At 33.3% G+C, this 17970-nt stretch overlaps 4 protein-coding genes and 1 non-coding gene across 5 annotated transcripts; 1 reads left to right on the forward strand and 4 right to left on the reverse strand.

Moving 5' to 3' along the window:
* Positions 1-768: 768 nt before the first annotated feature.
* Positions 769-3145, reverse strand: LOC123898252 (ras-related protein Rab11B-like). The gene is made up of 2 exons (XM_045949159.1): positions 2766-3145; positions 769-1452 (listed from the first exon to the last, which is right to left on the reverse strand). The coding sequence occupies exons 1-2, from the start codon at positions 2981-2983 to the stop codon at positions 1020-1022; spliced, it is 651 nt and encodes a 216-aa protein (XP_045805115.1). The 5' UTR covers positions 2984-3145; the 3' UTR covers positions 769-1019.
* A 1510-nt stretch (positions 3146-4655) lies between these two features.
* TRNAR-CCU lies at positions 4656-4728 on the reverse strand. Its single transcript has one exon. It is a non-coding gene; the product is annotated as a tRNA-Arg (tRNA).
* Positions 4729-5523: 795 nt separating this feature from the next.
* On the reverse strand, positions 5524-7568 carry LOC123897420 (rac-like GTP-binding protein RAC2). The gene is made up of 7 exons (XM_045948056.1): positions 7167-7568; positions 6978-7065; positions 6719-6828; positions 6562-6625; positions 6387-6451; positions 5911-5976; positions 5524-5802 (listed from the first exon to the last, which is right to left on the reverse strand). Exons 1-7 carry the CDS (start codon positions 7263-7265, stop codon positions 5704-5706), a joined length of 591 nt encoding a protein of 196 aa, XP_045804012.1. The 5' UTR covers positions 7266-7568; the 3' UTR covers positions 5524-5703.
* Positions 7569-10327: 2759 nt separating this feature from the next.
* LOC123897863 (pentatricopeptide repeat-containing protein At1g06270-like) lies at positions 10328-12884 on the forward strand. Its single transcript, XM_045948656.1, has 3 exons — positions 10328-10619; positions 10716-10759; positions 11467-12884. Exons 2-3 carry the CDS (start codon positions 10742-10744, stop codon positions 12553-12555), a joined length of 1107 nt encoding a protein of 368 aa, XP_045804612.1. The 5' UTR covers positions 10328-10619; positions 10716-10741; the 3' UTR covers positions 12556-12884.
* Positions 12885-13256: 372 nt separating this feature from the next.
* LOC123897865 (zingipain-1-like) lies at positions 13257-17960 on the reverse strand. The gene is made up of 2 exons (XM_045948658.1): positions 14250-17960; positions 13257-13981 (listed from the first exon to the last, which is right to left on the reverse strand). Exons 1-2 carry the CDS (start codon positions 14686-14688, stop codon positions 13389-13391), a joined length of 1032 nt encoding a protein of 343 aa, XP_045804614.1. The 5' UTR covers positions 14689-17960; the 3' UTR covers positions 13257-13388.
* Positions 17961-17970: the final 10 nt, after the last annotated feature.

The raw sequence follows: 17970 nt of genomic DNA on the forward strand, positions 1-17970 counted from the left end.
TACCTTTTCCTTTCCCGCGCCCAACAATGAAATTTTGTAACAAATATGTCAAATCCCCCGACATAGCTATCGAGAGTCCGTACCACAGACATATTTTGCACCAGACAGACCGAGAGAAGTGACAATGTGTAAAAATGTGTATCTTAGTCTCCGAATGTGATGAACCAAATGAACACAGTGGTTCCACTTCTATACCGAACATTTTCCTACAGGATAAATTCTTACTTGTTGGCCTTGATAATGTAACAATTGTCAAGAGAAGATAATCACTTTGGAGGGAACAAACCTTTCCCAAATGGCTCGGAATTCGTTTGTATTTCATAAAGAATTTAATTTATATGCACCGTCAGTGTAAAGTTGTTTTGCACATGAGTCCAATAATATACCGACACATCATGTATGGTAATTAAAAACACATGACGTGTCACATTCATTAAATGATGTGGCAACGCGTCATTGGATGTATGTGTAAAAAAAAATTACACTGACGGTGCACAACAATTAAACTCTTTCATAAATCTCTTAAATCTCTGTATTTCAAATAGAATTAGACCTAAATCTCTTAAACAGTATTTCATTTCAAGTCCGACAGTGTTGTGAAAAAAATGTAGTTAGGAGGGAAGACTCATCTAAAGGTCCTCAGTAAGTTCACCAACAGAATTTTTCATCGCCTTTTAATCATATTCATTACAAGGCTAACATTTTGTCATTAATCATATCTAAATATTGAAAACCGAAAAATTAATAAGACCATTGCAAGAAGACGCATGAAGGTAAAGATTTGAAGATAATAACAACACATCAAAACTGTAACAACAATAATGAGCTCTTGAGGCAGAGCAAAACAAAAACATCTCAAAATAATGACTTTGCCACAACAAACAAATAGGAAAATGTTCAATGGTAAATAAAGGTATCAATCAAATATCAAAACATTTCATATGAATCCCAAAATGATGAAAATTTACTATGTAACTAAGATCTTCCTCTTCTACTGTATACATCTTTCAATTCAAACACTATGCTGTACTGCAGCATCCACTCTTCTTAACCTCTGACACATCATCTTTACCAATATTGATAGTCTCTCCCTTAGGCAATGATGCAGAACCGTTCTCTTTCTCGAGAGCCTTCTTGCTCACAACATTGTATATCTGAGTCAGCACTTCCACGAAAGCACTATCCACATTCAGTGACTCGAGTGCAGAAGTTTCCATGAAATATATGTTTTCTTTCTCTGCAAATGTGGTTGCTTCTTCTGTTGACACGGCTTGCAAGTGTCGAAGATCTGCTTTGTTTCCTACAAGCATGATTACAATGGAGGCGTCTGTGTGATCTCGAAGCTCCTTCAACCATCTCTCCACATTTTCAAATGTTACATGCCTTGTTGTGTCGTACACAAGTAATGCACCAACGGCTCCACGGTAGTAAGCACTTGTGATTGCACGATATCTGTGATACATGAAAAAGAATGAGACTACAAGATTCAGAAATGTAAGTATCACACTGCAGATGAACAAATTCGCTAAATTTAACTCTCATTTTAGAGGAAAAAGGCATCTTAATAGCCAATTTCTTCGGTTGAAAAGATTTTCACTTTAGATGGGTGGAATCCAAAAACTATATATAACTAACAAACAAGTTTAGAATTCGAGATTTTTAGAAGCGAATCTAGGCGTAATTGGCGCGCAATCATATTGAACATTATACTCGAATTCTAAAAACATCAGGAAGTTGAAAACCACCAAGTGATCAAGCCCGCATAACCATACACATGAATGTGAATTGAAAAGACAGACCAATTACATTAAGACTGGCTGTCACAAGTTTCATTTCATTTAGCATTTTGCATTGAACATCATTGAGCAAAACAACTTGATATATTGAACAAATTCCAAAATTTGAAAAACAACACCTTGATATATTGAACAAACTGCAAATTTATATAGAGGTTTTGTTTTAGTATTGGAAGCATCACATTGTAGATGAAAACATTCTCGAAATTGAACTCTCATTTTAGAGGAAAAGTAAGAAATCTTAATAACCAATTTCTTCTGTTGAAGTGATTTTCACTTTAGAGGGGTTGAATCCAAAATCTATATGATATAACAAGGTTATAAGTCTATACTTTTAGAAGAGAATCTACGGATAATTGAGGCTGCATGCCCGCATCAGTCATATATCTCTATTCTCCGCAATATAAAAAATCACAATGCAAGTGCGATGACAATCACAATTTAAAACCTCATTTACCAACATTTTTCCAAGATTAAAAACATAACAACAACTACAATTCACAACAGCAACTCAATACCTTTGTTAAAAAAAAGTATCACTTGGACATGGACATTCTTAAACCCAATTAATAATCCCCCCAACCAAACAACAAATTCTCAAACACACAATCATGTATTTACAATCAATATCCTATAAATCAAGATCAACACCACAACCACCAAAAGTAAAAATTTTGAGTTTTGGCGCTATTCAATTCCTATGAAACACAGACATAGACATGACACTTGACAAGTCGATATCGACCAGAAAATAACACATTCAATGTAGTCATATGTGACACAGACATTGAATGTGTGTCTGACACTGTGTGACACGTCTAATCTGAGAAGTGTCCATCCATCATAGTTCAATTCAATTCATCAATATAACAAACCAAACAAACCCATTTTAAAACCTAGATCATCAAAAAACCATAACAAAAAAAAAACAAAAAACAAAAAATGATCTTAAAGGAGAAAAGATGTGACCTTTCTTGACCAGCAGTATCCCAAATCTGAGCCTTAACAAGCTTATCAAGAATCTTGACACTACGGGTAGCAAATTCAACACCAATAGTAGATTTAGATTCCAAGTTGAATTCATTTCTAGTAAATCTAGATAAAAGATTAGACTTTCCAACACCAGAATCACCGATCAAAACCAACTTGAACAAGTAATCATATTCTTCATCTGCAGTAACACCCATTGATTCAAAATGAAAAGATAGATCTCAAATTGAAAAGGGTTTGTTTGAAAGAAGGAAGTAAAAAGTGATTGTGATTGAAATGGAAATTTGGAAAAGAAGAGGAAAGAGAGAGAAACGTGTATGACTGTTACAGCAAAAGGATGCCGAAGTTACACGCCGCCTCAATCAAATGAATCATCAATCTTCTTTTATTTTATTTGTTTTTTTCAATTTTTTATTAATAACGGCTATTTTTCACAACGTCGTAAAGGTATTTACGATAAATTTAAATTATTTTTGTCAAAAACAAAAAGTAAATTCTCAGTTAAATGTAAAAAAAAAAAAGAAAAGTTAATTCTTTGTAACCAAAAAAATATCAATAGAAAATTAATTTAAAATTTGAATGTTTTTAGATGAACACGGAATCGGTCCACGTATCATTAACTCCTTACGACAAACAACAAGCAATAATGAAGTTTTCAAATCAAATAATCCAAAATCTTACTAAACTCATATTCATATCGGCTAGTTCCTTATTCGGGAGTTGACTCAAAAGGTGCCCTTTTAACTCAGCGGTAGAGTAACGCCATGGTAAATCAAATGGATATTGAAATAGACTCGGCGAATATGAGAAACCTAGAGAACGAGCCAACAACGACCTGAGCGCAGAAAATAGCAAATGAATTAAAACGTTAACGCAGTAACAAATTCACGCACCACAACTCTCTACATTGAACACGATAACAACAAGTATCAATCGTCATTTCGAGCCACACAATCTAATGTCATCTCTAGTCGAACGATGAAGAACAACAGCAACAGAATAAACCTACCAACAAACAAAACCTTGATGTCGTCGGAGAAGACGTACCAACAACTGTAACCTTATCGGAGAAACACAGCGGCGACAGTGAATGACGAACTAGAGTTCGACGACCCTTGAGGAAAGGTGGTATTGAAACCCCGCACCACCACCTCGAATCTCAACATTTTTGCGGTGTTGGAAGGTAGAGATGAAGAGGTGGGTGGCGACGGTACAAGAGAAAATGGATTGAGGTAAGTGACGGCGATAGGTGAAAGAGAGAAGGTGGATCGCCAACGATACAAAAGAATTTTGGACTTGTCCATGTGACCTTAACTTAGTTGGATGAAATATCGCACTATATGTACAGCAGTCAGAGTTTGAACCCCGAACACTCTATTTATTCATCTTTAAGGTGAAATTTCTAGTACTAGGCAACTTAACCAAAAAATAAATGCGACATGAACTTAAACAAATTGTAAATATAATATATTTTAAAGGACGAAAAATACATTTAAACATTTTTTTACATAAATTTTTATTTGATACAAAGCTTAAACAAATTGGCTTTATTTTATTTAAGAGTTTCAAATTTAGTAAAAAAATAAATAAATTAAGTTTCAAATATGCTTATTTATCATTGATAATTGCATGTCTCCAAGGAACAGATTTAGTTATTTCATCTTAGGAACATGCCTCTATATTTTTGTTTGATAATAATTTAAAATTTATTTTGATAAATAAAAAACTTTAGATGAGAATCCAAATGAAAAAAGAAGTTTGAAATCCAAGTTCGTCACAATCACTCCAAAGAATGTTCAAAGAAACTTTAAACTTGCAAACCACGAGAATATTAAACGCAGAAAAAAGAAGAAAAATAAAAACTGAAATCGCGCCAGGTAGGGGTCGAACCTACGACTTTCTGCTTAGGAAACAGACGCTCTATCCACTGAGCTACAGGCGCTTCTTTGATTCTTACTGTATTTTATGTTATTTATTTTAATCACGCAGGCACGAATACTGTAGTTTTGCTGAGACATTATATAAGATTTGAGTATTTATGCTATGTTATCTTTTTCCTACATTATGATTTTTGTTCTGTATCTTGATGGATGTGATTGTTGCTATTTATGTGGGTTCAAATTCAATAAAATATTTTAGCTGCTTAACCTTTCGGCCTTTGTTAAAACCAAATGACTGACATAACTTAAAGCCTTTTTTACAGCTTGTGATCAAAAGGATTGATTCATGATTAACTACAAGAATAATGCTAGGAATATTAATCATTACTAATACTATATATTCAATTCATAGAAAAGGATAGGAATTGGTCCAATGGTAAGAAATTTGAGTCCTTTAAGTATATGGTCACTTGAGTTCGATCTTTGACTTTTACGTGTGAAAAAAATCGGCAAAGATGAGAGAATTCATCTTGTGCGTTTCACAAGTTCCCATAAGAAAATTAGTCACCGTTAAACAACTATGGATACTATATGAAGTAGACATGTATATTGTATTCCACTTGCCATTATAATACTCCTTAACTAAATATTAGATTGGTCTGAGTGAAACTGAACTTGAATCCCTTAAATAAATTGTTCGAGACTTATTAATGAAAAAAAAAAATTGATTGGGAGGAGAGACCCTTTAAAGTGGTAAGCCAAATTCTTTGGAAGATACTAGTCATTAGTAAAAAAAGTTGATGGATAATTTGTACTAATAACATGTTACCAATTTTTTCTCAGTGAAAACAAAGATATTGTGCAACATTAATGACATTATTTCTTATAACAAAATTTATCCTTGAATATCGAGTTACATATAACATAGGAACATCATTTGGATCCATCAACAACAACAAAAAAATCAAGAAAGCAGAAAGATTGTAGAGTTTGCAATCAAATGTTACAGAATGTGAATCAAACATGAATATCAGCAATTAAAGGAAAATGCATGATCTGTTCTTCTTTCGTTTTTTCTTTTGCTTAGGAGGCTGCAAAACAACCTTAATTGCAGCATCAAACACAGCCTTCACATTCTGAAACATTGCAATAAACACATAAAATTAGTCCTAGGCTAATAATGTACTACTAATATTAAATCTTAATTGTAACATTGTTTGCCCCAATCTAATATTTAATTGAACCTGTTGAGTCTTTGAGCTGCATTCTAAGTACACAGCTGCACCAATAGCCCTCTTCAGCTCTTCTCCCTGCCCATAAATTTTACATTACTTATGTGTACTAACCATACAAATTATTGTTATCATCTACGAAGCACAAATACTCCTTAAATTAGGTGTGTCTCGTTTTCGACACGCGCCTGTATCTGATACGACACCGTCACATATGATTACATTGAATTACGTCATTTTCTCAAACTATTATCGGTATCGACGTGTTAGTGTTCGTGTCGTATTCGGTGTCCGTGTCTGTGTTCATGCTTCATAGGTTATCACACAATCAAGAGATCTCAATCCTTGGATGAAAATCAGACTACTTGTATTCCAACACATAACAGAAATACAATTTGAAATACGAGTTGTCTAGTCATCATCGACGGTTGAGATTTGCATCTGTGTGACTGCAGAGAGTCAAACTCCGACAAATTTCTATGACTTACCTGGGCAGTAGTTATAGGTGTAACTCCAGGATGATCAATCAAGTACTGCCTATCTTCCCTCAAATCTACAAAACAAATTATTTAAAAAATCCAATTAATTATTAAATAACCATTAAGGCTAAACTTTTATCATAAGTAACACTAAATATTCAAGTTATATATATTAAGTTCCTACCAAGTTTTGTCCCTACAAGTACAATTGGCACAGTTGGAGCATAATGTCTCAATTCAGGAATCCACTGCATAAAATTAGCCTAATGTAAGATTCTGTTAAATGAAATTAAACCATATTCAAAGTGAATAAATGTGTAAATGAGCCATAAAAAAAGAACCTTTTTAGAGATATTTTCATAGCTGGCTCTACTGAGTAAGGAAAAGGCCAACAAGAACACATCTGCTCCTCTATAGCTCAAAGGCCTAAGCCTGTTGTAATCCTCTTGTCCTGAATTTTTAAAGTCACAATAAATTACTAAATCTCGAAACCATGCACGTCAAAAATACTTAACGGTCGATAAACAACATTGATGTATTAGAATTTCGGAGGTCTATACTCAACCACAAAAGCTAGCTTAAGAGTTGAGGTTTGCTTACCAGCAGTGTCCCATAATCCAAGATTAACTGTGCTACCATCAACCACAACATTTGCACTAAAGTTATCAAAAACTGTAGGCACATAATCCTTCAAAAAATAAATAAAAAATAAAATAATTAGAGAAGAACCAAACACAAACTAAATTACATGTTAAAAAAAAAACATCATGTGTACGTTTGTTGTAATACCGTAGGGAAAGTGTTGCTTGTGTAAGAGATAAGCATACAAGTTTTTCCAACAGCACCATCTCCAACAGTAACACATTTGATGAATCTTGCTGTACTCATTTTCACACCCCCCTTTTTTTTTCAAAGCAAACCTTTCTCTACCGGTTTGTTATTTCCATCACTGCATGGTTCTATTATATTTCTTTCACTAGAAAAATTTGAACTAAAAGTAGAACAATGAAAAGATTCAAAAGAAAAAAAGTATAGTATTTAGAAAGAAAAGTGTATAATAGGTAAGAGGGGTGTGAATTTGAATTTTGAAAAGAAAAGGAGGGGAAGTGAAGCATTTATTAAGGAAAGTCCTATGGCACCAACTTTAATGTGTGTCTCTTTTTAACTTAACCCATTATTGCATTTAGCTTTCTGTTTCTTTAAGGGGAAGGACAGAGATTTTTAGATATTCAGCCAAAAAAAAAAAAGGAGGTGTTTGGTGTTGTAGTGGTGTTAGTTGGTTAAGTATTGTACAAGGGACATGGTGAATAATTATTAGTACTTAGAATATGAACATTGCTTGGTTAATGGATTTATAAGAAAAATGAGAATAATTAATTACTTATAGAGAAAAATAAAAGTTTGTTTACCTCTAAATTATTTGATTAATTTTATATAATATTTTATTTCGGTCATTTATTTTCTAATCAGACAGTTAGAAACGGTTACTAAGTTGACGCATTAATTAACTGTATAAATTCATTTCCTTGGATAGTACCAAGTTGGTACAAGTGTCATACAGCTGCCCAAACACTAAATATTAGATCCATTGAAAAGTGGGTGGATCATGGATGGATTAGAAACTATATATGTTCATGGAAAAATATTGATTTCCATGTCACCTTATCACTGCCCAATTGATGAATTTTTGTTCATGGTCATGGTGGATTTAATTTTATGGGAGTGGTTAGAGTTATTAAAAACTTTTTTTAACGAAAATAATACACCCAAATGTAAGAATAGTACATATATACATTACTTCTCCAACCGTTAAGCATAGCTCTATAATCATGATGATTTACACAGATTTAGTATGAAAAGTATAGTTCAACCCTGTTTTGCAAGCTAACTAATTCTTTTGAATATATACAGAGTACAAAAGTAAGCTCATATATCTTAAGCAATTTATGTCCCAACAGAAAATTAAGCTAGCTACCTGTAAAGCAATATGAAATTATTTCCTTTTCGGTGCACAGCAATATCAAGTTATTATGTCATTTTATTTTATTCCAATACAATATATTAAGAAGAAGAAAAAAAAACTTAAAAGGTCATAATATGCCCCTTATGTTATTATTACTATTACTATAAGAAATAATGAAATAAAATAAAATTATACTAGCTAAGACTTTATTTTTTTTACAAGAAAATTATACTAGCTAAGGTGATTGGGAGTGGTTGAATTGGTAACTGGTGGTGGTCAGAATGGCAACCGGTGGTGGTTAGAGTGATAGTTGATGATGATTAGATTGGTTATAAGAGATGGATAGAGTGGTGATTGTTGGAAGTGAGAGTGGTGGTTGACGGTTGTTGAAGTCGTCGTCATAATGATAGTCGATAGTGATCAGGATTGATCATAGTTGTGATCAACGGTGGTCAGAGTGATGATGGTGATTGATTGTCAGAATGGTGGTTGGAGTCTGTAATCATAGGTGGTGACATGTTAGCGTAAAAATAAATATCAAAATTGTGATATAATATTTGTTTTGAGTTTTGAAAATTATTAAAAAATAAACTCAACCTTGTTAGTTTGATTTTGAAATTTGTTTTGGGACGTTGCTTGTTTTCGAACAATACTTTATTTATTTTAATATTATTTTATTTTTGTTTTGGATGAGATTTTAGTTTTGGCAGACTAACACATTAATCTAGACTTATGATCTCTTCATTTTTTAAACGAAATTAAGAGCTCTATTTAGAAAAAAAATAGATTAGTTCAAATTCATTCATTGATTTTCGTAATTTTCTTTTTTCCATCTTTCTTTCCACTCAATCAAATAGATGTTAGTGTCCATGTCTCTCTAAACGAAGTTCTCAATTTCTTTTGACAAATAGAGAGATCCGAATTCATTAACCCGCCGCATTTTTAAGAATCAGTGTTTGCTCCATTATTTATACTTGTAGATATAAATACAACACAAGTGGATGATTAGTTAGACCTATTTATTTTAAGGGTATTGCTAACGAGTGTCCGCGGGACACTCTATAAACATTTCATTTAAATAAACTTTTTATTAAAAAAATAAAACTACAATTTCCAATGCGTTGACTTTACGCATTTTCATAAAAATTTTATAAAAAATTTACTATTCAAGGTCTTATTTTTTCACATATGGGTCCATTAATTTTTCACTTCCACTTGTATCTCTCGTAAATAAACGAATCTACTCAATTTTTTACCCATTTTTATAAGTAGACCATTAGACTCATTAGTAAATTTCATTAATCCTCCACTTGTATGTATCTTTTATTTTTTGTCACATAGCTTTCACATTTAAGGTAGATAAGTGGAATGACTGAGTTCGAACCTCAGTCCACTACATATATAATGCAATATCCTACTAACTAAGCTAAACTCGCGAGACATATATCTCTCTTTTAAATAAACAACAAATAGAAAATAGAGCAAACTTAGACTCAAATGAATCATAGAAAGTAAAGATCCCTCTGTTTTCCTTTTAATCCATTTAGGCTTTGTTTGAGAAGATAAATAAGTTAGCTTATAGCTTAGTGTATAAGCGAAAAACTCTATTTGGTAACAATTTTTAAAAAGGAGTTTATAACTTATAGCTTATTTTTCAAACAGTATTTTATCTTCAAATTTTATCATAGAAAAAATTAAATATTAATTAAACATATCTTTTTTACGTCATTTCATATTTATAAGTTAGTTCAACCGTCAATTTTACCAAACACTACAAATTCAATCAGCTAACTTATTTACTATAAATTAAAAACTAACTTAAAAACTATCTGCTATAAGATAACTTATCAATTATCCCCGAATCCAGGTTCCCTCCATTTAGCCTATTCTCCATTTAATCCATTAAGTACATGGATGTGTGACATGTGTAATAAAAACAATCTAAGGGCTGAAATAAAAACTTAAGAAAAAAGTATTTGTTTAATAAAAAAACTTGTTGTAATTCCCTTTCACAGATACAAAACTCCATCTTCCTCTAATCTCCACCGCCATCCGCCGCTACACCAGAAATCACGCTTTATCTTTCTCTGCACCGTCGAACGAACCTTTTGATCCATGTTCTCCTTTCCCTCTTCGTCATCTTCACCGCAATCAACTCCCTCCGCCATCCTCCACTCTCACCGTCACCATTTTCCCCATTTTTCAGTTTAAAGATTGAAGATCTGAAGTCGGGTTCTACTCACCATCTCTCATAGTCCTCACCACTACACCGTCACTGGGTATGCTAGAAAACCCTTTTCTTGTAACACCCACAAACCATTTTCTTTTCTAACTCCAAAAAATTGAAATTTTTATTGCTTCTGTTATTTATGCAGATCAAAATATTGTTGGTTCTGTTTTGATGGCACTGATAAATAAGGTATGTTAAATGATGCAATTTATAGTTAGCTTAATTCCCATTTTGAAGACTGCATAGTGAATTGCATTGGTTTTGAAATTAGAAAAACAGATTCTTTAGGTGGTGGTTACTATGTGATAAGGAAAACATACAAAATATGTTGATTCATCTATGAAGCACAGACACTTCTCACATTAGGCGTGTCACGGGACACGACACCGACACTTATAATTACATTGAATTATGTCTTTTTTACAAATTATTATCGGTGTCGACGTGTCAGTGTCAGCGTCCATGCACGTGTATACCATATTGAACATACTTATGAGTGTTTTACCACTGTTAACTCAATTTCATAGGATATCATCATATCCTCAATTTCATGTACGTGTATACCATATTGAACTTACTTATGAGTGTTTTACCATTGTTAATTCAACATGGATGCTATACATTGCTATGCAGCTACCATAGCTTCTTGGCGATGATGTACTGTATGGCATGCAACATTTTTATGATTTCATCATCATTTTTTAAAATTTTTTTAACTGCCTAGCAATGTTTAGTTGGTAGTTTCGATTTCTAGTCGAAGTTGCATATCCACCCATGAAAAAGGACATTTTATCAATGTTTATCCCTATCTTTGCATTTTTCGCCTGTATGTTTGTGACATAATTCCTTAGCCCTTTTGCTCCTACTGAACCACTAAGCATTTTGCTGGGCCACAGGTGTCATTTTTCGCATTGCACAAAGTACTCCACTACTCTATTAGTGGATCAAGACCGGTGATTGGAGAAGCAATGTGCCATAGACTTGTTCGTCATTTCTTCCTTAGTCTGAACCAATGCTCTTCACTTCATTCAGCTTCTTCTTCACTGCAAAAGCTTGAACCGACTGTTAGAGCTGAAGTAGAAGCCAAAAACTATGTTAAAATTCCTGATATCATTTCCACGGAGTTGTCTCGATCCCAAAATTCAAATCCTTTCTCTTTTTTATCGTCTTTTCCGCAGAACTTACAAGTGCAAATTGTTGATGAAATGTTGCAATCTTTTATATCCATCAGACCACGCTATAAGCCCCAGCTAACCTATTCCTACCTTCTTTCCTACACCCTCCAAAGTTCTCACCCCCTTCCTCTTGCACTCGCTATCCTACAACGGACTCTACGTTCTGGTTGCTTACCAGTTCCTCAGACTCATGTTCTCCTCTCATCTGCTTGGTTGGACCGGCGATGTCTGTCGCATTCTGTGGCTAATATTTTACTTGAGATGCAATCAATTGGATATCATCCTGATTGTGGTACTTGTAATTATCTACTATCATCTCTTTGTGCTGTTGATCGGTTAGTGGAGGCAGTTAATGTGTTGAAGGGTATGGGTGGAGCAGGATGTATTCCCGATTCAAATAGTTACGACATTGTAATTGGTGCAATGTGCAATGCCCGAAGGACTTCTGACGCTCAAGATTTAATGAAGCAAATGGTGGAGAAATATTGTTTGACCCCAGACCATGGAACAGTGGTGAAATTCTTGACAGCATTACGGACAAACAAGGAGATATGGAAAGCTGTTGAGGTGATTGAGTTCCTGGAGAAAGAGGGAAACTCTGTCGGATTTGAGAGTTATGAGTTGGTGGTTGAAGGTTGCTTGGCGAGACGTGAGTATGTTTTGGCTGCAAAGGTTGTTATGGGGATGACAGAAAGAGGTTTTATACCGTATATCAAGGTGAGGCTGAAGATAATCGAAGGTTTGGCGAGCATCGATGAGTGGAAGATAGCTTGTGCTGTGAGAGAAAGATTTGCAAAACTTAAATCTTAGCTGTTAAATTACTTATAGTTAGCCTAGTTCTGTTCTTAACGATGAAGCAGAGAGTTGCAGCTCTTGAATCTCAGATTTGCCAATCATTTGGAGGTATGATCTCTTAAATTAACGCTTGGAAAAGGAGTGAGCATATACAGGAACAGGTTTGATTGAGTTGTAGAATTAAAGTTCCTTAGGCTGACTTTGACGGCTGTATTATATTAAAATTAAAATAATTCGGCTGTATAGTTTATTTTTGACACAGGAAAATGGAGTAACTTTTTGTGTATTAGTAATATCAATTGCACAGAAACAGTATAATAATATCAATTACACAGATTATAAAATGGTGGGAAATGCTTTATCGTTCCAGTTTACAGTCATCTTTGTTTTTCTCAGGAATGATCATTGGCATTGCATGATTTCTTTATAGCTTACTAACCTTATAATCGACTTCTCTTTATTTGGTTGAATATTTTATTTTATTTTTTGAATAATTTATTTAGCTGAAATGATAACACATGTTTAACGTTGCAATCACAAAAAATTTAAAAATATCGGGGGAGCAATTTCTTTTTCAGAGTTCAAGGACAGGTCTACTGAGGTTGGTTCAGGGACCTACAATGGTGTTCATTAAGGGAAGGTTGAATGGTGAAAATGAGAAATTGAGCAAAGTATATTGCATTATTATATTTGGATAGTATTGTGGAATTTTCTTCACCATATTATTAAATTCAATCAATAGCTGTCGTGTCTTCCTAAAACGTTTCTTTGTTAGCGTGAACAATCTTTCTTGAGCTAACATCTTTCATTTTTACAACCACAACAGGTCAATTATCCTAGCATGCTGCTTAATGTTTGACAGGGTAGGTAGGATCCATGGCAATGCCACAAGTGCCGTCTTTATCCTTAGTATCACGCTTCATCTTAACATAACCTGATTCACCCCAGTCATTTGCCCATGAATTCTTCACAAGCCAATACTTTTCACCATTTTCTTCTCCATACCCAACTATAGTCATGGCATGATTGAGGTCCTTTCCACAACTTCCAGAGAAGACACCTTTTGAATAAAATTGAAATGCAAAACTTCCAGCATCAGTTGCAACGGAGACAGGCTGATGAGCAACTGCAGCTTTTAGCATTTTCTCATTGCGAGCAGGTACTTTTTCATAGCCGCTTATAGTTACCGCATTGCTTTTAGCTTTTGCTTTGTTACAGGTACCACTTGTTCCTGTTAAAGGATATTCTTTAGTAGTAGCTAGCCCTCCATGCTTTTTGATGTAGTTGAATGCTATATACATGTCGCCACCTTCACATCCTTTATTCCCTCTTTTAGTATCACAATCTATCAGCTGTTGTTCTGATAGAGAAACTAACTTTCCTGTTTTTATCTTGTGGATGCCTTCCACAGCTGCCACGGCCGAGAATGCCCAACAACTTCCTGCATCGAGTTTGACACCATCATGTCAGCTCAAAACATAAATTTCGAAAATGTTTAAGCACGATCTTTAGCTAGCTAACTTAGCATTATATAAAACATCATAAGACTTAAAAAAACGTTTTGTTGTTAGGTGATTCCTTAAGATAAGAAAGTACTTCCATAATAGATATAACTACTGTCAAATTTAAATCACAAAGACTTCATATTAGCAGCTAAATGGTAATATGATATCTGAGAAAATGAATAAACTTGAATTGCAATAAATTACCACAACGGCCTTGATCTTTGACACGTGTAACAACACTTTTCTTCCTCCAGTCAACGCTTTTTGGCAGAACTCCATGTTTATGATATGTGAAATTTGTCTGTGCACGCAACCGAGGCAGAAAACCCAAATAGCTGCTTTTGAACTCTTCATTTGTACGATCTGCAAACTTGTTGTCTGTTAGCTTGTAAGAGTGGTTTTGAGAGTTGTGAAACTCTATAAACTGAACATTTGACTGGTAAATGTCGAAACGAACTTCCCATTCTTCTCTGTTTCCATAATGTCGTCCGTGTCGTTTTAGCCAAGTTTCATACCTCTTCTTCATGACTTTCGGGTCAGTTGAAATTTTTGTCTGCATTGCAGGAAATGCACTTGCAGTTATCCATAGATTGCACACAACAAGATTGAGTATAACAATGCTTAATGTTATAGTTGTCCTCATGGTTAGTTCTTACTTTTTAGTGGATATGTTAAATGATAGCATTAGCATAACTTGATATTTATAATCATAAACAACATACATTACTTCTTAATGTCTTGTTTATTTTATTTATGCATTACAAATTTGCAATGCATATTCAATTCTGTTTTGAGAGTTTTAGCATGACAAGAATTGTGGAACTCATTTTTTGTGCATGACCATAAAGAAGACGTACAGGTCTTGTTAGGCATTTTCCACAATTTAGGCAGTTTCAGTTGGTGTGAATAGTTTCAGTTTCATTTTACATGTAGACTAGAAATATTTTTGTTTGATATATAGTTTAGGCTGATATTGTCTTAAATTAAATATTGTTTCTTAAATTTAGTTCATCTCTTTAGGGTGCGTTTGATCTACTAAAAAATAAAAAATTGTACACAGACTATTTCTGTCGTGTTGTGTTTGGGCCAATGGACTAGACAAAAATTAAACCACAAGACAACTTTTTATCCTCTGTATAAGTTTTCTAAAATACTAAAATTACATTTTTGTCCACCAAACATCATATAAGACAACACTTGTTTAATACCTTAAACATTCGTGATGTCCAGTGATGTTCTGTCCGGTACATACATTTTACAAATCAAATGGAGTTGGTTTATGTCGGACAGAAATAAATTTAAACTTTAATATATTCTAGACTAAATCACTCTTTTGGTACCTTAAATAATTTGTTGATTTGTTTTAGTCCCATAACTAGGTTTAGTTACATTTAGGTCCCTTAGCTAACAATACACATTATGTATAATCTGTAGTAACAATAAACATTTTCTAGTGATTATTATAGAATTTCGCAAAGTCTCATTTTTTAGTCTCTTTGTATGAAAAGCATTTCTAATTGTTGGTGGTGTTTTTATTCTGTTCACTTTTACTAAAATAATGGAATGAGAAGCTTTTCCGTATTTAAAACTTAGATCAATAATTTCATCTTATCTTCCCATCGAAATTTGGGAAAATAAAACATTGATTAATAAAAAACATTTTTATTTCTTCTGAAAATACAAATATATAAAAAAGGAAATTGCATAAAACATTGGAGATTCTTTAGTTCATTGATTGGGATTCTTATGTTAGTTAGGATTCTTTTGTTACTTCAATGAGCACATAGTTTATTGTATTTGCAAATATTGTAGTAGTACATAATGAAGCTAACAAATTTTGCAATGTGGTCTTCATGATTGTGGAATATGATGATTGATTTGCCAACCAAGTTTTATGATTGTTTCTGAAAATGAGATACGTTAACACTCTTTCTAACACTCACTCTTTATTCAGATGAAATTCATGTAGGTCTCATTACTTTACATGGGATCTATGTTTAAAGTGAGAGATTCATATTGATTTCAATCGATTAAAGAACGAGTGTTAGCATAGTTTAGTGACCAAAACTATGATTTTTTGGTATGTCCTTCTCACTGCATTTGATGTTAATATACATACCTGTCTAACCATATTTAGGGCTTAAGTCTATGAGGAGACTTTAACTCAAAAGTCTAATTCATTAGGTGGGAGAGTCTTATAACTTAAGTATCATATTAAGCACTTATATGTATTTAATACGAGACTCCTAGCAACAAATTATTCCATTAGAAAATTGGTCATCCACCAAAATAATGTCACATTTAGAAGAAAATCACATGCAAATAATCAAGGGTTATTAAAATGAATTAGTGATCCAATAACGTTCAAGTGTGTTTAGATAGATTTCCATTCTATTTATATTCTCATGTATATTATTATCGATGTTGAGTGCTGCTTTTCCCTGTCCGAGAATCTCCATTTGCTCTAACTGGGCGAACTATATTCCTTATGTCGGACGTGAGTTTGTTGAAGCTACAAACCCTAATTTTTCCATAGATATAAGTTTGGAAGACATCCAACCCTTGCATACCTATGAACTTAAAGATGCTATTGATTATAATATGAAATCCCATGAAGGTGCTCTTAATCATGTGCTATATATGTCAAACTTTTATCTCCTTATAAAACTACATTAATTCAAATTAAGATAAGATGATGGAAGAAGGTACCTAGAAAGACATATATGCACATCCACATAGAGAGAAAGAGAGCATATACCCTACATGTGGGAATGGTTTGGGGACAAAGCAAAGAAAGCATATAGTGCATGCAAACAATTCACATGGGAGCATAACATGATCTTCACAAGAAGACCTCACTTTTTCCTCTCTTTCACAGCTCATACCCCAAATCCCACGAGTCCACACAATCCTAACTATATCTTAAATTACTGTATAGTTAGCTTTTTAATGAAAAATGATTAATGAAAAACATTGCACCCCATGAATAACTACTACACCCCCTTATTATAAATAGTATCTAATTATCTTATGCACATGGCTTTTGTTCTCCTCTAAGTTAAAGATCACAAACCCATATGATTTCATCAATCACTAACCCCCTTAAGTGGGGTTCTCTCTCCTTTTGTCTTAGAGACAATGAATTATTCAATAAAATTTTATCAATAACATGGACACGATTCATCCGAATCAAATCAATTACCTAATTCTGTTTTCATATCTTAATTTTGGACACTAGATATGCATCTCATTTTGCTTTTTTTCTAAAAATAAAACACTCTAATTTGAGATCTTTAACCTACTTCAAATGGAATTTGGTTTCCTTGCATTCAAATTTCAATACTAATTTTGATCTTTAAAAAATAAATAATCAAACTTTAAATATGTATTGTCTGATTATGATTTAACGACTACCGATATAGTAATTACATAAATGTGTGGATCTCGACAGCAAGGAATTCGAATTCCTTCCAATGTACCTAATTGGTTAGCTAGAGTTTGACTGTTTTTCTTTAACCAATGATTGTACTTATTAATATTGCAATTTATAAACACACAATATAATTTTGAAAGGGCTAAAATTAGTAAGTTATGATAAGCATATATAACAAAAATTGTAATAAGAAAAGATTATTATAAGGGCATGTCACTAAAGAGAAGGCCACAAGGGCACGTGGTGGCTGATTCCCACTAGCTATTAAATCCACTGGCGACTTTCCAGTAACACCGTTGAGTCCCTCTTCCCAGCTGTTCATAGCTGTCCATTCCCTCTCCATCCCCATGTGACCCCTACTGTACACAAGATACCCTTCAAAAAATAACTCTTTTTTTTTTTTTTTTAGGATTTTATATCCTTAAACAAAATATAACAATATTTAAAAATTCAAAACACATTTCACATCACAAAAAAGAAAAAAAAAATCAT

This window comes from Trifolium pratense, linkage group LG7 (assembly GCF_020283565.1).
Source record: "Trifolium pratense cultivar HEN17-A07 linkage group LG7, ARS_RC_1.1, whole genome shotgun sequence".
Lineage (NCBI taxonomy): Eukaryota > Viridiplantae > Streptophyta > Magnoliopsida > Fabales > Fabaceae > Trifolium > Trifolium pratense.